At 59.6% G+C, this 22,676-nt stretch overlaps 2 protein-coding genes across 2 annotated transcripts; both read right to left on the reverse strand.

The window, feature by feature from the left end:
* Positions 1–18: 18 nt before the first annotated feature.
* On the reverse strand, positions 19–7,699 carry NLRX1 (NLR family member X1). The gene is made up of 9 exons (XM_010581456.1): positions 7,547–7,699; positions 5,540–5,667; positions 5,261–5,321; positions 4,737–4,834; positions 3,910–4,526; positions 2,028–3,442; positions 1,099–1,185; positions 737–988; positions 19–582 (listed from the first exon to the last, which is right to left on the reverse strand). The coding sequence occupies exons 2-9, from the start codon at positions 5,658–5,660 to the stop codon at positions 264–266; spliced, it is 2,970 nt and encodes a 989-aa protein (XP_010579758.1). The 5' UTR covers positions 5,661–5,667; positions 7,547–7,699; the 3' UTR covers positions 19–263.
* A 5,964-nt stretch (positions 7,700–13,663) lies between these two features.
* ABCG4 (ATP-binding cassette, sub-family G (WHITE), member 4) lies at positions 13,664–21,026 on the reverse strand. The gene is made up of 14 exons (XM_010581457.1): positions 20,771–21,026; positions 18,153–18,270; positions 17,937–18,069; positions 17,626–17,676; positions 17,294–17,439; positions 16,853–16,976; positions 16,491–16,605; positions 16,102–16,241; positions 15,679–15,777; positions 15,314–15,482; positions 14,642–14,742; positions 14,288–14,446; positions 14,001–14,119; positions 13,664–13,889 (listed from the first exon to the last, which is right to left on the reverse strand). The coding sequence occupies exons 1-14, from the start codon at positions 20,997–20,999 to the stop codon at positions 13,664–13,666; spliced, it is 1,929 nt and encodes a 642-aa protein (XP_010579759.1). The 5' UTR covers positions 21,000–21,026.
* Between the last annotated feature and the right edge of the window lie 1,650 nt (positions 21,027–22,676).

Raw genomic sequence — 22,676 nt, forward strand, 5'->3', positions numbered from 1 at the left:
CAGGGGCTGGGTCTCTACAAGCCCAGAAGAACAAGTTCCATTTGCTCCTGGCCTGGTTTCTGTACCGTTCTCCCACAATTCAGCCTTGCCCGCAGATGAGGGCTGAGCCCCACATACCCAGCACCTTTGATAGCCTTGGTAGCACCCAACCACTAGGCATCTCCACGTGGATAAGGCTGCAGGGGATGTGCTGCTGGGCCGCACTCCAGCGTTTCCTCCCCAGCAGCACTGCTCCCTTCCTGGCCGGGTGGATGGACAGCAGGTTAGAGGGTCCCATGCTGCAGTTTCCCCAGCATCTTCTTGACCTCACTCTCAACTCGTAGGAACTTGGCTTTCCTCCAGGGGTTGGCAGTCTGTCTCCGGCTGCTCTCCAGATCCTGCAGGATGAGGGCAAGGTGCTGCTGAACCCGCTCGCGGTCCCAGAAAGGCAGGTTCCTCTGCACCACATTCAGGATGTTGGACCAGTAGTCAGAGACATCGGTGCCTGCTGTTAGGAAGACCAGCGCTCTGACGCCGTCCCGGTCCATGCGCAGGCTGTGAAGTACCTGCTTGCCGTCCTCACTGATGTCATTGAAGTACAGACTGCAGGGTGAAAGAAAAGGAGCAGAAGACACTGTGAGGGCTGGGAGGCAGGACGCAGAGGCAAAGGGAGGCTCCCCGCTCACTGCCACTGGGAGGGACACTGGGTTGGAGGCATTGCCTGCAAGACAGAAGAGATGGGGCAGAGAGAACTCACTGCACTTTGTCCAGTGTTGCGTGCTTTTTGGCCACCTCCACCACGCGCAGGGCTGCTGTGTCCGTCAAGGAGTTGTAGCCCAGGTTGAGCTCCTGGAGGTGCTGGTTCGTGGCCAGGTGCTGAGCAATGACCTCGGCACCCTGGTCCCCCAGCGCGGTGTGCAGCAGGGACAAATGGGTCAGCGAGCGGTTGCCTGCCAGTGCCTCGGCCAGGTATTGTGCCCCCTGCTTGCCCAGGGGGTTATTTGCCAGCCTGTGGACAGAGGAGTTCAGGGCAATGCCAAGGCTGGGCAGGGAGCCCAGGGCCAGGGCACCCGGTGGGCAGCAGAGACAGTTTCATGCAAGGACAGAGATAGTACTCACCGCAGGTTGCTCACCACACACTTGTCATGCAGGAGCAGGTCGCGGATTTCCTTGCAGGCATCAGAGCCCAGGCTGTTGAGCTGCAGACTGATGCAGAGCAAGACATGGGGGTGGCAGGACTGAAACAGCTGTTACCTGTGGGGCTGGCAACCCTGCTCTCTCCATTTCCCTGGCCCTCCCCATCAAGATCGTACCTGGGCTCCCCAGACAAGGCCGTGCAAGGCTTCCTCTCCAAAAGGGAGCATGGTGAAACCGCACCAGAGCTTGGGTGGCATCAGCCAGAAGAGGCAGTGCCAGCAGGAGCGAGGGAGGGGAAGGGGGTGCAGGGTCCGCAGGGGGTGCGTGAGGGTCTGAGGAGGGATTAGGACCCCACCAAGCCCTCCTGAACATCTGGAGGAAGGAAGTGCTGCACAGCCCCGCTGCACAGCCGAGTCCATCTCTGCTGAGCACGGCTCGCCACCCCCTGGGCGACAGGAAGACTGCAGTTCCACAAATGGAGGGAACAGAACCCATCCCTTTGTGCAGACCAGACTCCCACCTTTGGTTGTGTATCTCCTGCCCAGGGTTAGTAATAGCAGAGGGATGCTGGGTGGCTCCGAGGGACCAAGCAATGGGAGGGACCTGGGTCTGCCAGGGTAGCTGGCAGCCCAGCCTGTGGTACCGGATGCAGAAAGCTGCCCAAAGAGTCCTACAGGAGGGTCTGTTGGGACTGCAAATCCCAGCATGCAGTGCCCTAGCAAGGTTGCTCAAGGAGTGTTGCGTGTTGGAAGCTGTAGTCCCCTAGGTCGGCACTGAGGATAAACAAGGGCATGCATATCCTCCCCTACTTTTGCCATGCTTGGGCTCCTAGTGTACCCCTGTGATGGGCAGAGGTGAGGGAGAGCCCGATTTTTGAGCACTGCCCAAGGGCAGAAGAAGGTGGTACTCACTAGAGAGCTTTGCATCGCAGCAGGACAGGGAAAAGGATCCTCAGGCTGCTGGTGTCAAGGTTGCAGGAGCTCAGGTTCAGCTCCTCCACCTCGTGGCACGTGGTGCCCATGACAGATGCCAGGACAGAGCACTTGAGAGGGGTCATCTTGACGGATGAGAGGTTGACAGTCCGGAGGGAGCGGATGGCCTCAGCTGTGAAGCGCTCGTTCTGGAACTCATGCAGGAAGAAGAGGTAGTCCATCAGCTCGGAGGGGGGCAGGCCCTTGCGGCTGTTCCTGATGACCGTCTTCTTCATGGCCTTGGCGATCTCAAAGGCTGCCAGATTCTTGATGGAGCAGCCCAGCTGCTCAAGGATGGCACGGTTACGGCGGGACAGTATCCCACCCATGAAGATGGGGAAGAGCTCAAAGACCTCATCATCAGGGGCTTCATCAGGGTGGCACATGGGGCCCTCCACACCCAGAATGCTGGAATTGATCTGGTCCAAGACATCATCGTTGTAGTAGTCCTCCTCTTTGAACAGCTCCTCTGCCATGGTGTGGGCAATAGCATCCCGGTCCTTACCACTCAGCTGGGAGAAGTAGCGAGGGAAGATTTTGAGCAGATTGAAGAGCACTGGCAGGAAGCGCAAGGGCAGCACCTTGGAGATGATATTCAGAACGACAGCAACATCTTCACTCACCTTCCCAATGACCTCTGACAGCTCCTTCCCCACTCTCTGTGCCAGGGTCTTCTTCTCACCCAGCACCACATACAGGGCTGCCAGGTACTCCTGCATAGCAGGGATGGTGAAGACAAAGGTGTGCTCTTTGCCTGGCTGCACACACGGAGTGAGGAAGAAGCGGAAGACGTCACTGCGGAAGACTTCCAGGAGGTTGAGCTCACTTTCAGTCTTCATCTCCACCTCAAAGCACTGCTGCAGGTCATCCTCTGAGAAGCAGGTCTTGCGGGACATCACCCCTTCGTAGGCCAGCTTGCCCACCGTCTTGGCCACGTACTTCATCATGGAGATGTTGGTGGGGTCGGTGCTGTCCAGCACCTCCCCGCTGAAGTTGAGCCGCAGGAAGCTGGTGTAGATGCCAGTCAGGGTCTGGCTGGGAGGCACTGTCCTGGTGAAGTAGAGGAAGTGCAGTGTGGTGCACACCAGCCAGCAGTAAGAGGGCAAGAAGCAGGCAGCAGCTATTTGGTTGTGGCGCTCCAAGTTCCTTGACAACATCTCCACCAAGTTTTCCTGCTCACCTGAGCTGCTACCTGCACTGTTCTCTCCACTGCAGCCAGGCTGGCTGAGACGCATCTGGAAGTACAGCTTCTGCAGGTTGGTGTCAGAGAAGCCACAGATCTCGGCATAGCGGCCCACATACTTGCCAGGGATCCGGCGCACCGCTGATGGGCGTGTGGTGACGATGATGCTGGCCTGGAAGCAGAGGGCTGGGTGAGTTTGGAGGTACTCCCTTTGTGACTTTAATTTAAGCTCAGCAGGGTCCCAAGTGCATAACCCACATATAGGTGCACAAGGATCACACCACCCAGCGGCTGGGGTTCAAGAAGCTGCTGCCCAAAGGGTGTTGGTTCGAATCTGGCTCAGGCAGAGGGGACAGAAGAGCTTTCCCCATCCCCTGCTAGACATATATCAAGTCTGGAAGACCACAGCCCAGCAGACTGCCTTCTTTGCCTTACCAGGCCTCCCCAAAGATCCCACAGAGACAAACCAGTAACAGTGACATGAGGCCACCTTGGCGAGTCCCTCCAGGAATGGAGGCTGCCTGTTCGCTTACAGTCAAGCTGAACTATAAGCAGTTAGCACAGTGGCCATGCCTGCAAGGCCCCAGGGCTCACCCCCAGCCTTTCTCCAGCATAAAGGATCTGGAGGGAGACACTGACCTCTGGCAGGAGGTATTTTCGCAGCAGGTTGACCACGATGGCAGAGGGAGGCACAGGCTCATTGGGGTCACAGCACAGCTCTGTGCCAGCCAGCCGGAAGTCCAAGTTGAGGCGCTCCAGGCCGTTGAGGATGAAAAGAACCTTGAGGTTGGAAGCGCCTAGCATTGGCACCACATCCCGGAGGTGCTGGTACTTCTTGGTTATGAGGCGCCGCAGGGAGATGGGGGCATGACTATGGGACAGGTCCTCGCAGGAGAAGGGGATGACCAACTCAAAGCGGGGTAGGCGACCGTGGCACCAGTCCACCACCATCTTCTTGATGAGGGTGCTCTTCCCTGTGCCCACGGTGCCATACAGCACCACATTCTTCACCTGCCGCCCGCAGGCATCCACATCAAAAAGGTTCTGGAGGCTGATAACTTGGCTGCAGGGCTGCTGGAGCTGGTTCTGGATGGTTAGGTCAGGCGAGGGCTTCAGGATCTCTTCCAGGGAGCTCTCCCGGATCACTGGGTCCACGTGGACTGCATCCAGTGAGAAGGAAGGGCCAAACTGCCTCTCTTCATTGGGCTGGTGGCTGAACCATGCAGACAGGCTCCTCTGGTGTTTCTTGATGGCATCTGAGAAGAGGAAGGTGCTTGATAATACAAGGGCTTCTCACTGGCCAGGGACTGGGGAAGTTGCCTGCTCCAAGCCACTGCAGTGAGCTGGCTGCAGAGAGGAGGATAGAACCCAGTTCTTGCTAACCCACACACTCCCCAGGACAGCAGCTGCCCCCAGCCCCCTGTGTAGGACCCTCCACCCTCTTCAGTGCAGGACTGCAAGCTTACCAGAAGAGGCCACGTTCCTCAGCTGGGACAGGCCGTGGCGAGAGGAGCTGGGCTGGACAGAGTGCTCCTGGGACCCTCCCTGGTAGCGAACAGAGCCCCTGCAAGAGGAAGCAGAGTGTCATGAGGAGGGCAGGGGCCAGCAACTCTAAGCCCTGCCTGGGGCAGGGTAGGCAGATCACAGGTGAGTGCCATGGGAAGTGCTGAGTAGAGCCAGCTCACCCTTTCCTTCCCCTGCACTAAGGGAGAGCACAGGGCCAGGGCCAGGGCAAGGGCACAGCTGAGAACTTGAAGGTCAACAAGCCATGCACTATACATCCTCAGCAAACCCGTGGTGAGGCAGAGAATTTGGGCTGAATTCAGAGCAGGCAGGGAGTTGGGTCCGGGTTGTTTTCTAGGTGGAGGCAAAGCAGTGTCTCTGCCCACAGAGCACTGATGGTCCCAAGGCAGCCAGCTCAGCCGCCCAGGTCCCGTGGCAAACAGCCACAGGGCAGAATGTGCCAGGCCCCAGCTGTGTGGCACTGTACCTGGGGAGAGAGATGTCACTTGTGTGAGGGACCTTCCTGAGGAAGTAGCTGCCTGCAGCACCTGGGGGGGGAAAAGAACACACAGGGTCAGGGATAGCCTTCTCCAGCCCAGCAGAGCTAACACCACAAAGCTCACTGGCTTCACGTCTTGCTGGGGTGACCCACAGACTGCACAGGCTCCACTGTGCAGCTGGGGAGAGATGTCTACCAGGGACAGGGGTTCCCTGGGGGCAGGACAGATTCAGGGTCGCAGTCCCACAGGCATAGAGCCCAGCTCACCTGGCACTGAAGCAGCACACAGATACACACTCCGGGTCCCCCTGCTCCCTGACAGGGATCGACGCAGCTGCGTCCAGCTGCCCCAGGGCAGGTAGCTCTGGCATTGCATGGCCCACAACATCCTCTGCCTGAAAGAGAGGGCACAGCTCATGGGCAGGCTGGGTGCCTTAACCTGCCAGTTCCCTGCCCCAGCCCAGCTTTGCAGCCTGAAGCTGTACTTACCCTGACCCCAGCTCAGGGATGCCTGGATCAGGAATGACCCACTCCTACATCTGACTCCACAAACCCACCAGCCATGGGGAGCAGCAGTGGGCTGGGTGGCAGGTCAGCTGTACCAGAGCTGAGCTGGCAGAAGCACATCCTGCCTCAGACTCCCCATCCAGCACCCTTCACAGACCAACCTGGGCATCACCTCGGCTGGGGTGCAGCCAAGAGGGCAGCAAAGGAGGGCCTCGAGGAGGAGGTACTCACCCTGCAAGGCAAACCTGCCTGCCCCCTAATCCCAGCCCCCAGGGCCTCAGTTGGGACCAACGACCTAATTCACTGAGGGCACCAGGGGCAGGGGATGATCTCCTCCCTGTCAGCAGCCAAGTCACTAGCCTAGACTTGGCTGTAACAGTACAGCTATAACAACTATCATAACCAAGAGAACAAAAGTGCTGGGGAGAGGGCAGGCTTCCTCCTCCCAGACTTGAGGCCTTTTTTTTAGGGCTTTACATTAGAACAAACCAACCACCCTCCCCAAACTGCCATGAAATCCTGTAAAACCAGGGGCTGGGGCTGGGAGAGAGGAGACAGCAGAGAGGGGCTTAGGAAGGGCAGAAAATAAAGGGGATCCCATATCCACATACATGGTGGCTTCCCCCACTCCAGCAGTGTCCCGGAGCTGCCCTGTGGTGGCTGGCCCTGCTGGAGAGGTGCTGTGCCCCGGCGGGCAGCCCTTGTCGTGTCCTTGGCAGCCGCTGAGCCCTCTCACCGGGCCTGCCCCGCCGAGGCGGCTGCAGCACGCAGGGATGCTGAGCATAGTCTCCTCCCATTTAAAGCAGTCGGGGAGGCTGCAACCAGCAGTAGCCGGGGCACAGGCTGGCAGGGGGCTGCGGGGGCTCAGCTGGTCCCTCAGGGCTGCGCTGGGTCCAGCCCGGCACGGGGTGATTTTTTCCCAGGCAAAGTGCCCGTCTCCAGGGGTGGACGAGGGGCTCAGCAGCTCCGGGGTGCTCAGGCAGCTGTCCTGCATGGGCTCAGCTCTGTGGGGCAGAGCGGGACAGGGTTGGCAGCTCCGCTGCCAGGGATGTGGCGGAGCAGCACCCTACCCAGCCTTACCTGCCCCGATATAGTCCGGTCTGGCAGAACCGGCTGTGCTGGTGCTGACTCAGGCTCCCGCCCCAGCTCAGCGGGGTAACCCTTCAGCAGCATGGGTTGCGCTCACAGCCAGCAACATCCTGAGAAACTGAGGCACGGGGTGCGGGGGGGGGGAGGGTGTAAGCAAACCCCAGCGGATATGAAGGGACAGCGTGCAAATCTCTCGCGCGTTTGACCTCCCCCAGGACAGGACGAGCAGGGTGACAGCTTGCTCACACCTCCCACAGCCCAGGCTTTTTGCAGTCCCTTGTCACGTTACCCAGATGGAGAAACTGAGGCATGGGGGTGGGGGCAGCGGAGCTGACCTTGAAGCTGGGTGTGCTGGCCTCAAGGCCTTTGCAACAAGCGAACCCCGATGCGTCCCGTGCCCGTCTCCCGGCCCTTTCCTGGCACCCTCTGCCACCCAGGGCACGCCACGGAGCGGAGGGCCCAGCGCCACCCACCTGCTACAGTCCCCCTTCAGGGACCCCTGGTGCATGCATGCCCTTGCTCTCTGGTCACTGTGGCTTCCCGCCTCCCTGCTTCCCTGTCTGGAGGGACACAGCGGCCGAGGTCCTGGCAGTGCAGGGACCCTGGAGTGCAGGGCAATGGCAAGGCTGGTGCCGAGCGAGGCGAGAGCGACGGCCGCGCCTAAAGCCATGGGGTTACCTCCAACAGGACTCCTTGCCAGGGAGGCTGAGCCTACGGTTCCCTGTGCTCTTGCTGCCAGACGCTGAGCCTGTAGGGCCCGTGGAGGAGAGCCTGGTGCTGCTCAGCTGCCTCTTTCCATCCCTGTCCCGGGAAGAGGCTCCTCTCCGGAGGCGGCTGTTTTGCAGCTGTAACTTCCTGCAACGCCGTCCTGTCCCATCTTGCCCCGCGCACAGCGGCCGCCAGCTCCGCCAAGCAGGGTGGGGAGAGCGGCCATGGCTCCGCTTCAGGGATGCAGCAGAGGGGCCGGCAGGCACAACAGCAAGGAAAACCACCTGTACCACCAAATACAGGGACACACAGAGTAGGGGAGGGGGGAAGCTCTTGGGGTCTTACAAGCAGTCCTGCAAGGGGGGAGCGGTCCTCCGGACACACCTGGTGGCTCTGCATCCCCAGCTGGTGCCTGGCTGTGCAACCAGAGCCTGCAAGGACAAGTCCTGCTCCAGAGTGAAATCCTGCCATGCTTAGCTGCTGCCATCTCACACAGAGCGCAGTGCAGGGAGTGGGACATCAGCAGCCCCACAGAGAAAAAAGCCCAGAGAAGGCTGTGCTGGCAGGGCAGCCCAGCACCACCTGGTTTTGCCTGGCTGTGTAACACACATGCATGGACATGCACACACACACACAGACATATATACCTACCCTCTTGCTGCTTGCAGATCTGCTCTGGCAACCCAGTAAGGCGGTGCTGAGATCAGTGTCAGCGGTGTTTGTGGGGCCCTGTGCACCCTCTTCAGTCCCTGGGTGCTGTCCCGGGAAGCGCCAGCCCACCCCAGCCAGCCACAGGCAGTGCTGAGCCAGGGGTGCTGCGGCCGAGGGTCCACACCCCTATAACCCTGGAGGCCATGCTCACACCCCAAAGGCCTGCAGATAGCCCACACGGACACACATGTCCCTGCATGCCTTTGTACACACTCAGTGCCTGTTCCCAGCAATGTGTGCAGCCACCTGCCCACCGGCTGCCCCCCCAGCACCCACCTCCACAGCCTGACACAGGGACACCCATTGACGTACCCGGCATGCACATCTCCCCTCACATGCATGCCCTCTGGCCGCTCAAGGAGGGGAAGCATCCAGGCAGTACACTATAAATATAAGTTTTATTGATGTGTGAAATCCAACAAGTACAGCTGGCATCTCAGAAAGGCTGAAATAAGCTGCAACATCTCCGCCTGCTCAACAGCTCCTGGGGCCCTCCGGACACTGATGAGCACCAGCAGCAAGCTGGGACCCAGGCATCCTGTCCCTGCGGGGCACTTACCTGAGTGTGTGGCACAGCGTGGAGAGCCAGCAGAGCCCTTCCAGCAGCCCCGTGCTCCCCCCAGAGCCCAGGGGCTCACCTCCACCCTGCCTGGTTCCTGCCAGGCTGCAGATGTGGGCAGCGGTGCCCTGGCCCTGCTTCACAGCCTCCTCCCAGCAAGGCAGAAGGACCTGGGCAAATGCCACCCGCACACAGCTACCACAGCAGAGCTACGGCTGTGTGAGCAGACTCCTTTGAGCTGTTATCTGCATCTTATTTTGGCAAACGGTCCCAGGAAAAAAGCAGCTCACCTGTGGTCACATTGAAGCATGGGTTTCAACAGCTGCACCTCTCTGCATGGCCCACCCCCGCCCTCTATCACACATGCACCCCATTGTACAGCCTCCTCTGCACATGTGGACACGGCGAAGGCTGGAAAACCACAGGGTCCAGCATGGCAGGGACACATGCAGAGATCCTAGGCAGCTGTAGGCTGCCTGTGGGACCAGGAGCTCCTGTGGCAGAGGGACAGGACAAACGGTGTCCACACACAGTGTGAAGGAAACACTGTTTTATTGCCTGATTTGAGAGAGGGGTGAAACCCTAGGAGAAGCCACATTCCCTCCTTGTTCTAGCCCAGTCTCCCCTCCAGCAAACCCTAGCACCAGCTGGGTGATGATGCATTTGCTTTTCTTGTGCGTGTGACAAGGTGGCCTGGACATGCGTGGAAGTGAGAGGCCACACCCCTGCCTGCCTGCCTGCATTCACGGCATGCATGAGGGAGAGGCAGTACCTCATACAACCGAGCCTGTGGTCTGAAGGAGCCAGGCTAAGGGTCTGAAGCAGTTTTAGGTGTGTTGAGGTGCTCCCAGGGATCTGGAGCCAAAGCTTGAATCACATCCTCATCCATTCAAAGTGCATTGCAAGGGAAGGCAGGGGGCAGGAGGGGAGAGGAGGTGTAGGGGAAGAAGCCTGCTCTCCTCCATCACACTCCTCATGATTATCCAGACGCATTCCCTGGTGGGATTCCTGCAGCCAGAAGCACCCACAGCCCCACTCCCCTGCTCTGATAAAGTGCATCCTCGCTGCTGCGTGCCAGCCCAGCATGCGGGTGCTCTCCACCCACTCAGGACGAGGCAAGACCCAGCCTGGGCACCCGTGGCCCCACACCACAAAATGACCAGTGTTATTGCCAAGGGGTGCCACCACAGCCCGGCTCAGTGCCTATCTTGCCCTGAAGAGACTGTCCCGGAGAGATGCCTGCTAGCCAGTGGGTTGGAGCAGCTGAGCCTTGCTCCACTAAGGCCCCCCTGGAGCAGGGCAGCTGCACCCCATCCCTCTGCTGTGCGAGGGCAGAGACAACCCCTCTTGCCCTGCTCCTGCAGGGCAGGTGGCCACCTGGGCAGCGGAGGGGCAATAAAGCCCGAGTGCTCAACCCAGCCATGCCAGTCTGCAGGGCTCAGTGCAAATGTGCTCGGTCCCTTTGAATTTCTCTGTGCCTTCCGCCATCTCTGGGATTGTCCTTGCTGAGAGGGAAGGGGCAGCGGACGGCCCCGTTCCAGCACCTTGGCTCAGTTCACTCCTCAGGCACCATTTGCCCTTGGGCACCACCAAGGGTGACTTTGCCCGGGGCAGGGTCTGCCAGACCCAGGCCCTCTGTGCCATGGGTTGCCCAGATCCCTCACTCATCACAGTCCCTTCATACCAACACATTCATTTGCCAGCTCTGCTGGGAGTGCTGGTGCCCTCCTCCAGGGTGCCTCAGGCCTCCTGCTACCCTGGCCATGAGGACAAGGGGCACCTGCCCTATAAATGTCACTCCCCAGTAACCTTGCCCAGCTCGGGGACACGGCCATCCTCCATCTCCAGGGCTTGCCCTGGCCTTCTGCCCCACAGTGGCCGCGTACCTGGTCAGCTGGGACTCTGCAAACTGCACACTCACTGGTGCAGGAGGCCCAGGCTCTGCTGAACTGTCCTGGAGATCCTGGGGGTGCTGCCAACTGCCCCATCCCAGAGAGGCTGGTCCGAGCAGCCACCTGTGGGGCTACCTGCCCCAGCAGTGTCCCTCCAGCCACACTGCACTCAGGCAGCCTGTCCCATGGGGTTTTCTCTGCAAGGAGCAGTGGCTGACCAACAAAGGCTTCAGTTGCAGCATCCCTGCACGTGGGGGACGTGGGCAGTGGCAGTCATGGGTACTTTGTGGTAGCCCCCTCTGCTTCACACATGGACCATCACTAGTCCGTCTCGTCCTGGTCCTGCTGGGAGTGGCGGTGGCGCTGGCTGCCGTGTCACAGGGGTGTCCCAGGAGGCACCGTGTGCTGAGTGCAGACAGCAGCAGAACGTAGTGCTGGGGACGACGGTGCCTCTGGTGTGAGGGAAGCAGGACCCACCACGAGAGCTGCCACTGCCAGTGAGCAGGCAGGAGGCAGGACCTGTGCAATGCTGCACCATTGGCACCTCCCGCCATCTTGGTATCCACCCAGGGGAAAACCCTCAGCCCCCGCAGCGCACACTCTCTGCTGGGCAAAGCTTAACTAGCCACAGCCCAAGAGCAGGACTGAAGTGGGGCATTGGTCCCATCAGTCCCACAGACAGTGAGATGGAGAAGGGTGACAGCCCGCAGCTCCACCATCCCCCTGGCTCCCTGCCCATCCATCCACCTTGTGACAGAGCAGATGTGGGGACGATTCCCCACTTGACCATGCTCCTGCAGCTGCAGTTGGCAGCATTTTGCCCAGGATACTGCAGCCCCCCAAGCTGGCACGTCTCTATTGCAGAGTATGGCACGGGGCTGGCAGTGAAGTAAGATCCAAGAGCAGAGGGGAATTTTGTGATGGACAGTGGTACATCAGACAAGAGCCCCTGGGGAAAACCCCAATGCTCAGCATGGAAAGGGCATCAGGGCATGTCCTGTTTCCAGACTCTCTGTGCAGGAGAGCCCCATGGCTACAAGCTCTTCGCAGCAATGCTGTCCAGGCAGGGGAAACCCGACCTTGCTGAGTTTCTAGCATCAGTGCTGCCACATGTCTGCCATCCACCTGCAGGCCAGCCAGACCCTGCTGTGCAGAGGGGTCCCAACATGAGCCAGTAAAAGCACAGAACAGTCTCAAGGATTTTGCTGATATCTGGCATTTGCCCTGCAATCCCCTGCTGCTCAGAGTGCCAGCAGCATCATCTCACAGAATGCACTTGAACCAGGGCCCGGCATGCCAGGATGGGACAGAGCTGCCTTCCCCATGTCTGTGCTCACTAAAAAGCAGTGGGTTCCCATGTGTGTGGGTGACCAGTGCAGCCCTGTGACACCAATGCCAGCATACCCACAGAGACAGGCCTGTGCTATGTAGCTAAGCAGCATGCTGTGTTCCCAGCACAGCAGCATGTGCAGATGCCCCGCCAGCTCTGGTCTCAGCTCTGTTCCTTTGGAGAGCCAGTGAGGTGTCAAAATGCCTTCCCTCTGCAAGGGGTGTGAAGGCAGGTGACTTTGGAGGAGCCACCAGAGACGCTTGCCGAAAGGGACCTTTTTCTGATACCAGTCTCAAAGTGCAAAGCCCTTCCCAGTGTCAGGGTCACCCAATGCAAACAAACCGCTCCGAGATCTCACCTGCTTTCCAGTTCTGGCACTACTGGGACCCCCTTTTGCACAGTGTTACCCTGGGAGGTTTGCACTGTGATGAGGCCAGGCGTCCCTGAGGCCGGCAGCCCCTCCTTGCACAGCCGGTGCTGAGCAAGGGCTCATCCTCCCTGTTCTGCCCAGACAGCCATAGTTGTGCCGGAGCAAGAGGGGTGAGAAGTGAGATGGTGCAAGGGAAGGGCTCAGGGCCAGCTTTTCTCCTGTAGTAGAGGCTCCAGCTTTCAGCCGCCTGGTACTGGCAGGTTGTGGGAACCTAAATCGTCCCTGCTCCATGCAGCACTTGAAGGAACCAGTCACTTCCCTCCATGTTGGTTGATTTTATCCTCTTGGCTCAGACCCCAAAGACAACAGGGACTGAACGTGAGACTCCCCAAAGTCTGAGAATACTGTCCGATTCCCACAGAACCTGTTACATGCCCAGGTTTGAAGATCCCATCTCTGAGGATGGCATCCAAGCAGAAGTCTGAGACAGAGCCCCAAGTCTTTCTCTGCCTGCTGGCTCCCTTTCCCCTCCATGCAGACTGGGAAGCAGTGGGGTTTATAAAAAAAGGAAGAAAAGAAAAAAGGAAAAAAAAAAAAAGAGGGAGGATTTGTGCAGAAAGAAAAAGGGGATGCAGCGATTTCTGTGGCTATGGCAACAGGAAACACTAAAGACTTGTGCAACTTGGCCTATTGCATCTTTGGGCTCTTCTTAGCACTGACACACATGCTGCTGGCCAGGGGGAGCAACGGGGCTCTGTGCTGCACTACTGATCCATGCTCTGCGGGTGTCTCCTCCCGGCTTCAGCCCCAGGCTCAGGCAGCACCAGGGCACTGAATCCCTCCTGCCTGGAGCAGCCAGCTCTCTTGGCCTTGCTTGGCAGGCAGCCACCTCCGCGGGACTGTCCCTGGTGTCCCAATGCGTTTGGCGGAGAAGGGCAGTGCCATGCAGGGGCAAGAGGGGACCCAAGCGCCATGGGGTTTGGTAGTCCTGGGGGAGAGGGTGGCACATGCCAGGACTGTACAAAACTTTTGCAATGAAGAGTGTGTGGAAAGGTTAAAACAGTTCCGAGATGTCTCAAAACCCTTCTCGACTGAGCCAGACCTGGCTGGCATCTACCAATGCTTCCGCCGCGGTCCGTGACCTGCTAGGAGCACTGTGTCCATCTACAGAACGTCTCTCACAGCAGGCCAGGCCCGGGAACGCCACTGGGGCCCCATGGCCCCTTTATCTCTCTGATTTGACTTTGTACCTGAGGACCAGGTAAGCCAGGAGCCGCAGGATGATGAAGAAGATGCCCAGGATGAGGAAGTCCAGGTAGAGCTTGGCCTCTTCCACATCCAGCTCCTGCAGGATCTTGATGGGTTTTTGGAAAGGGCAGAAGTCCTCGAGGCACTCCAGGTCCTCGCGCTCCATGGCATAGATGGTAAGAATGACGCCCTCAAAGCCATACCTAAGGCAGAGCACACCATGAGAGTCACCACATGCCCCAGGCAGCCCCATTCTCTCCCCAGCCCAAGGCAGCCCAGGGCAGGGAGCCTTTGACCAGAGCGTGGGGTCCCACCTGACATAGGAGACGTAGGAGCTCCACTGCAGGTAGGTGGGGATGGTCTTGAAGCTGACAAAGAAGCCCGAGAAAAGCAGGACGGGGATGGCAGTGACGGGTCCCACGAAGGTGGCCACCTGGGGAGCAGAGGCAACTGGGTGTCATGTCCCTGTCCACAGGTGCACCGCCTGTGACACTCATGCCTGCCTATGGGCAACACTTCCTTCCACCCCTCCTTGTCATGGCAACTCTTGCAACTCTACTCCCATCTCCACATAACAGGCAAAGCTGGGGCCCCATCTGACCTGCAGGGAAGTGGAAGCAGCTCCGATGAGAAGCCCGAGGGACTGGGCCACCAGAGCCGTGGCGGTGGCCAAGGCAGAGAAGAGGAGGAAGCGCGTGGCTTCAGGTGGCTGGCCCGTCATCCAGTACACGATGCTGCAGTATGCGATGGGGCAGATCACCTGGAGAGGGCCAAGCAAAGAGACCACTCTGCTGGACCCATGGCCATCCTCACCCCTCAGACACTCCCTGGGGGATGGAGAGCCGCAGGGACCCCTCCAAGTCCAGCCCGGGCTATTGGGGAAGCCAGGCAGTTGGCTGTGCCAAGGAAGGCACATCAGCATCAGGGCCACACTTCAGTCCAGCCAAAAGCTCACCTGGAAGGGCACATCCGCCATGGTCTTTGCCAGATAATAGGCTTTCAGGCTGTACCAGTAGTTCAAGTGCTCTCGCAGGAATACAGACATCTCCTGGGGGACTGCATGGAAACAAGGAGTTAGCAGCCAGCAGTGCCCTGGCCTGGGCTGCTCCAGCCCCCACTCCCACCTGCCCTGGTGCAGGCAGATGTGATACGGCCCTGGCACAGAGCACCAGGCACCCTCCTGCCTGTTCCATGAGCGGGTTCTCCAATCTTCACTGCGGAAAAGAGTCAGTGACCAATGTGGGAACTTTCTGCATAGAAAAGTCAGCTTGGCTGGGGGCTTTTAGGCAAACTTTTTGAGGAAGTGAAAGAGGTGAAGCAGCTGAAAATGCAGCTTTACAGACATTTTCTCAGCAATAAAAAATTCCAGTATTCTGCTTTGAGCCAGCAAGTACATTATAGCCAAACATTAAATAAAGGGTAAAACTGCAATACACCCAAACAGAAGTTTTCCCCCTCTTCTTTGTTTCAACTTTTTTCCTTTCCTCTTTTATTTCCCCCCTTTTGTCCAATTTGTCTGGCTCCACCATACATCGCCCAGCAGACGTACTCCCACACAGATGGAGCACACCTCTCTGCCCCAATGGTTGGGAGCAGTGAATGGGTGTTGGGGGAAGGAGCTCCTTACAGGTGAGGATGGTGGGCATCAGCGCAGCAAACATGAGGAATAGCATGGAGAAGAAGAGAAAGCCAGTGTTGTTGAAGACTTTGCCTGCGTCGTTGCCAATGTGCAGGTAGAGCAGCCCAATCAGCACCCCGATGCAGATGTGGGACATGAACCGCAGGTGGGTCAGCACCTGCAGGCAGAGAGGGTACAGTAGCTCAGCGAGGCAGGGCCTTATCCCACGAACATCCCAGGAGAGCAGAAGACAGACTGCCTGCTCCTCAAGGGTGAGCTCCACTCCAGCCCCCATTCAACTCCTGTCTCTGTCTGCCTCCAGTGACCGACAGGCCCCATCCCCTCAGCCCTGGCCCAGCCTCCCCTGCCCTCACCGTGTCCCTTAGGATGCAGATAAAGGTTCTCTTGAAGAGGATGCAGAACTGAGTTGAAGTGCTGGTGGCAAACGTGTGGCTCTCGATGTGGTCCACATCCTGCAAGACCACGGGCAAGTCAAGGGACGTGGGTCAAGTTCACAACATGTCTCCCTACTAGGAAGGCACCCAAATGCTCCCAGGGTGCCCCTTGCGAGCACCCCTGGTGAGAACAGGCAGTGCCAGCTACAAGCACAGAGCTGTTGCTCAAGACAAGCGGAGGCTGGCTGAACACCTCCATGCTCCCCACCGTGTCCAAGGGGCTCTAGGCATCACGAGATATCCATGCACTGTGGGGCAGGGAGGACTGATGTGTCACTGCATGGGCACCCTGTTACCTGCTGCTCCCTGCCACCGCAGGAAGCTCTTCTCATCCCCACTCACCGTCACACAGTGTGCTGGGCATGATGGATCTGCCTTGTCGGGGCTGCTCTTCTTCTCAGCCATGGTGCACATGCCATTCTGGACGGCGCGGAACAGGACAGGGTTGAGGTCCCCATACTCTCCTGAGGCCACCTCAATAACTGTGGAGGAGGACAGGACCCCTGAGAGGTGCTGAGCCCTCCCTTGCCATCACTTTGCTTGGCCTGCCCAGCCCATGACCCCATGGGAACCCAACACAACTCCCACCCTATGATGATGTACCACATGGCAGCCCCTCTCCCTGGGCAATCCAGGGGAACACCAAGTAGCCCTTAGGGCTCAGGCACTGGGTTTGGACCTTGCCACCCCCAGCTCCCCACCACAGCCCCAGCTGGGGCAGGGGCACTCACTGAAGTCGGCAGGGTTGTGGTACGTGGGGCAGTGGAGACCAAGACCCTTCAGGTAGGGGATGAGGTTGGTCACGATGCCTTTGAAGATACACTGGCCTTGGCTCAGGATGTACAGCTGCAAGAAAAAGCTAGGATATGGCAGGTGCAGAGCAGCCAGGAGCACTGTCACCTGCTCCTACCCACCTCCCTGTCCTACGGTGACACAGGGCACCCTTTCCAGACCCTGACCATCAGGGCTGTGCACCACACAAGCCCCAGGTCTAATGCCTGCAGCCCATCCCTCCCATGGCCTCTTTGCTGGGCCTTGAGGCCAGAGGGACCCCACACCCCTGAAGAATCCTGTGTCCTAGCCCAACCCAAACCTTGTCGAACATCTCAAAGAGCTTGGCGCTGGGCTGGTGGATGGTGCAGATGATGGTGCGCCCACCCTGAGCCAGGGACCGCATCAGGGAAACCACCTGGAAGCAGGAGGCGCTGTCCAGACCGCTGTAGCCACGCAGGATGGGGTGGAGGAGAAAGAGACAGCAGAGAGAGAAGGCAAGAGTTGAGAGGGGGAGAAGTACATCCTAAAGATGCCCCCACTTGCCTCCCCTTGTGGGCACCCTCCTCTCAGATCAATGGAGAAGAGCACCCTTTTGCAGCCCCAGACCTGCCACGCCCCAGCCTTCTTGGAGCCCTGGTGGGCACAGTCACATCCCACCCTCAGGTCTTGCAGCCCTGCTGTGCTCCAGAGGGTGCCGGGTACCCCGGTGTCCCCCAGCAGTGCAGGCAGTTCTGGGGAGCCCTGGACCCTGTGGCCTCACCTCGTGGGCTCATCGAAGAACATGACCGGAGGATTGTTCACCAGCTCCAGGGCGATGGCCAGGCGCTTGCGCTGGCCCCCTGACAGCGAGATGGTGCGGGTGTAGGAGCACTCCAGCAGCCCCAGAGCTGTCAGGATCTCGTTCACCTGTGAGACAGCCTCATTCACCATGGGCTCCCATGGACCCTCACCCCATCCCTGCCACCTCCCCTTCAGACCTCCATTGCTGGGAGCCCCTCAGCATCCTCTGGTCCCCTCAGGGCCCTCCCTTCCCTATTGGCCCTGTCCTGGGGAGAGATGAGGGGGCCTGGGCCCACCTTCCTCTGCACTTACTAGCTCCTTCTTCACCTCCTGCTTCTCACTCAGCTTCAGGTTAGCAGAGACCTGCAAGGGAGAGGATGGGCAGGGAGACACGACTGTTAGGTGTAGGGAACAGAATCAGCTGCACCATGGGCCCCATCCCTGCCCGGCCGAGGGCAGGGAGCCATGGCTCAGGATGAAGGGAGCAAGAACAGCAGGATTTTGTTCCCATGTCCTAGAGCCCTTGGAAATGCCTGATGTCAGTGTGGGCTCGGTGCCCAAGGACACAGTCCACAGGATGCCCCACAGAGCCCAGCAGGCTGCCTGGCTCCTGAGTCGCTCACCATCATAGCCTCCAGCACAGTGAGGTGTGGCAGGAGCATGTCATCCTGCATTATGTAGCAGGACATCTTGCGGAAGGTACGCAGGTCCCGTGGCCGGCCATTCACCAGGATCTGGCCCTTCATGCCGGTCTCCCTGTGGGAAAGTGGCATGGGGGAATGTAGCACAGGACCCCCAGCCCTGCACCCTCAGATCCCCTGGTTTCCCCCCAGCCTCACCTGTAGCCAGCCAGGATGTTCATGAGTGTGGACTTCCCGGCACCCGAGGGCCCCATGATCCCAATGAGCTCCCGCTGGCAGAACTTCCCAGACAGGCATTTGAGGAGAGTCTTGTACCCTGGAGGGAGAGAGCAGCACAGGTTCGGCTTTCCAGAGCAGCGCTACAGGGACTGTGATGCCATCCTAGCACCTGGGGGAACATCAGGACCTCCATGTGTTGTGCCAGAGGCTGCGTGTGCCTGGAGCATCCCCAGGGCTATAGCCACAGCACCTGTCCTTTCCAGCATGATCCCTGACCCTGGTCCTTGGCTGACCCCACCGGTTTCCAGTGCCAAAGAGGCACATGCCCTGGATCACGGCAAAGATCCAAGAAGTCCTGGGTCAGGGCACATAGCTGCTGAGGAACATTACCAGGCTGTGACATTGGTCCTGGTCATGTTGTCAGATCCTAGTCCCTATGGCCGATGGAGAGAGGCAGCAAGAAGCAGGGTAGCATGGGGCAGGCAGAGTCCCCAAGACCGCTGGATGCCCAGCTGTTGCCTTCATTGACATTCATGCTGTGACACCTGGCAGCAGTCACTGCTAATCAGACCTGGAATTATCTCTGCTTTAAATGCAGCCGATTAGCATTTTCTGGCAGAAGGAACATGATGTGTCGGGAGTAGGAAACAGGCACAGCCTCGGGCTCTCAGGAGCTGCCCCCAAAACACAGCCCTGGCAAGACAGCAATGGTATACAGGGTGCTAGGACCATGCTGAACCACGGACCAAGTCTGACCATCTGCCTACTGGAAATAGGCACCCCCCCTGCACCCCATGGTGGCAGCTGATGTCGGGCGAGAGCAACGCATCCATTGCCTGCCCACAGGCTGGGGTGAGACTCAGGGCCAGACCAGCTCACAATCCTAGTACCACACTAGAGGGGCAGCCACTCTGGTTTGTTCATCTCCAGGACAGGGGGTCCAGCATTCAGCACCACAAGCTCCCTCCGTACCCCTCAGAATCAGGAGCCCTGCATCCAGGAGCGGGCCCCGCTGGCAGAGGGGCAGCGAGGGCCGGGAGGGGAGGGCAGAGGGCTGTGCATGATGACAGCAGAGCAAGCATGCCCGGCAGCCCCCATGGCGCATGCTGGCACCGTGCACTCGGCTCCAGCACCGTGCATGCTGCTCACGTCGGCGCCACTGCAGCTTGCGCAGCGGTTACTCGCGTTCATTGACTGCCAGTAACCTCCTGCTTCAGCAGAGCGGGGCAGCCCAGCCGGATCCTGCGGGCTGTGGCCAAAGGCACCAGGAGCTCCCAGCCAGCTCATCCACCTGTGCCTGGCCTGGAGGAGAGGAGAGTCCCTCCCACCGCCACCCCATGATCCCAGCACCCCTTGGCATGCTCCTATCCCAGTCCAGATGCCCAAGCCTTTCCCCCTCCCTCCCTCCCTGCGAGGCACTGGCCCGCTGGCAAGCATCCGGTCCCCAAAACTCCTGGGGGCTACAGCACACTGTACCCTGGGGAACCCACAGTTGTGCCATGGCTCCTCCTGGGATGCTTCCTCAGTATCCCAGGCAAACAGGCAGACCTCACCCTGGGGGATGTTCCGCTGTCTTTCAGTGCCTCAGTTTCCTTAGCTGCAGAGCCTGGCTGGGGACAGGGTCAGAGGCCTCACCCGGCACTCCTGGCTGGCAGGGCACCCTGCTGAGCAGCCCTGTGCCCTTGGTCTGCTCACCCCATGCCCCCACTCATCTCTGCCTGCCTTCAGCTTCTGCAGATCAGCTCCCCCTCCATCTCATGGGGCTGCCTGATTGGCATCCCATTAACCGAGAGAGCTAATTAAAGCAGACTACCACCCACCATCTGCCATCTGCCTCCCCTCTCCCCTCCCTGAGCTCTTGGCCAGAGTTGCACACAGAAAAGGGGACCGTGGCCTCAGCTGCACAGGGAGCCACTGGAGAGGAAATCCCCTGCAAACCACGCATATTCTTCTTGCCAGGCTCTGGGCTGGGGCACCCCTTGGGGTCTCCTGCTGTCAGCACATCACACACAGCCGTCATACCCCAAACAACAGTTCTGGGTAAACTCATCCATCCTGGCTGCCCCTGAACCAGGAAATCTGCCCCATGTCCCCCACGCAGCCCGGGCCAAAGGCTTCCCTAGGATGTGATCTGCTTTCCTCTGCCGTTACACAGCAGAGGCATGCAGCAACTGCTGTGGGACACGAGCCTGCCTTCCACCCATGGGTGCCCAGCAAGGACAGCCAGCCACAGCATGGTTGCAAACAGCACCCGGCACGCAGACAGACCATGGGGCCAGACAGCCCGACCACCCAGCCAGGCCTACTGCTGCAGGGGACAGCAGGGCGAGCAGCTCCAACATCTCTCACTGTGGCTCCCTGTGTGCAGCCCTGCTGCCATGCACTGAGGCAAGCTCCTGCTGGCAGGCAGAGAGCCGAGGCACTCTGTGCTTGCAGAGGCTGGGGCTGCCTGGAGCAGGAATTGGCAGAGAAGCGATGAATCCAGCACAGAGGCAGATGCTGAGGACCTGGGTGAGATCAAGGCATACAGAATGGGAGAGGGGTGTGATAGCTCCGCACGTCCCCTCCTATGCCTTTCTGCAGCCAGCAGCTCCTACCTCTCTTCCTCCACCAGGAGCCTTCACGAACAGAGTAGGACAGGTCAATGAACTCGATGTTGACAGCCGAACGCTTCGGGAGGTGGGAAAACCTCTGGGCCTCTGTGATGTGGTTCTCCACCTTCTTCAAGTGGGTGGTGAGGAGCGGGGCATCTGGGGGGCTGGCATGGCACACCGTGTCCTCCAGGGCAATGGAGACACATGCAGGATCCATTCCCTTCTCTGCCATCCTGCTGCTCTGTGGGAAACACACAGGGATCGACTCACAGTGGGCCCTTCTCTCAGGGCCAGAAAATGCAGGGGCCAGGGACCAGCGCATAGCAAGTCCTCTCACGTGCTTTCCTGCTGGCTCCAGGCCCCACTGCCCCCCCTCCATACTGTGATACACTGCCCAGCTGTGGTCTGGCACCCACAGCTGGATGGAAGGATGGACCTGGCCAGGGCAGCCAAGCCTGCACGGAGGGGCTCACAGCAAGGAGGTGCTGATCAGCTCCACAGTCAATAATTCATGCACCTCCTGAGCTGGGTCCAGCTCTGACAGCAGAGCTGGCCCGCTGTTGAGCTCCCCCAGCCCCACTGCTGCTGGGGTCCCTGCCTTGCTCCTGTCTGCCATGGTGGGTGCAGGATGGAAGGTGGGAGAGCTGATGTTCTGCCCTCAACAGGGGACACCCAGCTGTGCCTGGGTGTCCCTAAGGGCTCAGCAGGAACTACCCCTGCCTGGCCTGGCTAGGGCTCTGGGGACACAGGTATGAGGTCCCAAGCAAGCAGACTGTTCCAGACAGTTGCTTGGACAAAGCATGCCATGCCTTACCCAGGCTCCTGGGGCAGAGGAGTCCTGGTTGGATTAGATGCCCAGCTAGCACCCAGGGTCCCCATGGGCTTGCTGGGACAGACTGTATAGAACAGGGAGGGGGCCCTGCTAGTGCCAGTCCTTCTGTGCCTCCCTTGGCCCATTACACCTTTCCAGCTCTTACCAGCACAGCCTCAGAGACTAGGCCAGTACTTAACTGGGGCCATTGCATGATGCTAATACACACACCTGCCCAAATGCTCTCCTGCTGGGCAGGAGCATCTTCTGCCTGCAGTCCTCCCCACAGCTGGCTGCAGCACTCCTCACATCTCTGCTTAGCTTGAGGACTCTCTGCGGTGCTGGGGGTGATGTTAAGCCAAGCAGGGTGGGGAGCACAGGTCCCACTGCATCACCAGAGACTGGGAGGGGGTTGGGGATCCCCACAGCACTGGCAAAAGGAGCCTGAGCTGTGCCTGAGCAGGCTGGGCCCAGCACCCATCTCGTCTCCAAGGCTGGGGTCCTATTGCTTCGCTAACCTACATTTTGCTGAGGCGCAGGCTGCAGGCAGCTCCTCACTACAGCTGCAATGAACACACACAATCCCTTGAAAGGGGAAGCCGGCCTCGCGAGGAGCTGCGCCGAGATCTTCCCAGCCCTCTCCCCGTTGCAGACAGATGCCTTTCAGGGCTGGAAGAAAGCCAGCCGCAGCCCCAGCCCCAGGGAAGAAGAGGTGGGAACGAGGGCTGCGGGATCCCAGCGCTCAGGTTCCCCTCTCAGCAGCCGCGAGCTCTGGGACGCGCTTGGCGCAGCGGCTCCGCCGTGACACGCCGCCCCGGGGTGCGGGCCGGCGGCAACGGGGGGCTCAGGAGGGCACCGGGCAGAGACCGCCCTCGGGCTCACCTTGACTCCTTCGGCTGGGCCTCACAAGGAGCGCTAAATCCCGCAAGCCGCTCTCCGCGGCTTAGCCCGTCCCCGAGGCGAGGAGTGGGGAAGGCAGCTTTGCCGAGGATGCTCGCTCTTCCTTCATCCCGGCTCCCCGCCGGCCCCCCTCCATCCCCGGCCGCCGCCGAGCGCCCCCAGCCCCCCCACCCGGCCAGGGGAGCGGGGAGGGGGGCT

Source organism: Haliaeetus leucocephalus, unplaced genomic scaffold, assembly GCF_000737465.1.
Source record: "Haliaeetus leucocephalus isolate CR32 unplaced genomic scaffold, Haliaeetus_leucocephalus-4.0 Scaffold773, whole genome shotgun sequence".
Taxonomy (NCBI): Eukaryota; Metazoa; Chordata; class Aves; order Accipitriformes; family Accipitridae; genus Haliaeetus; species Haliaeetus leucocephalus.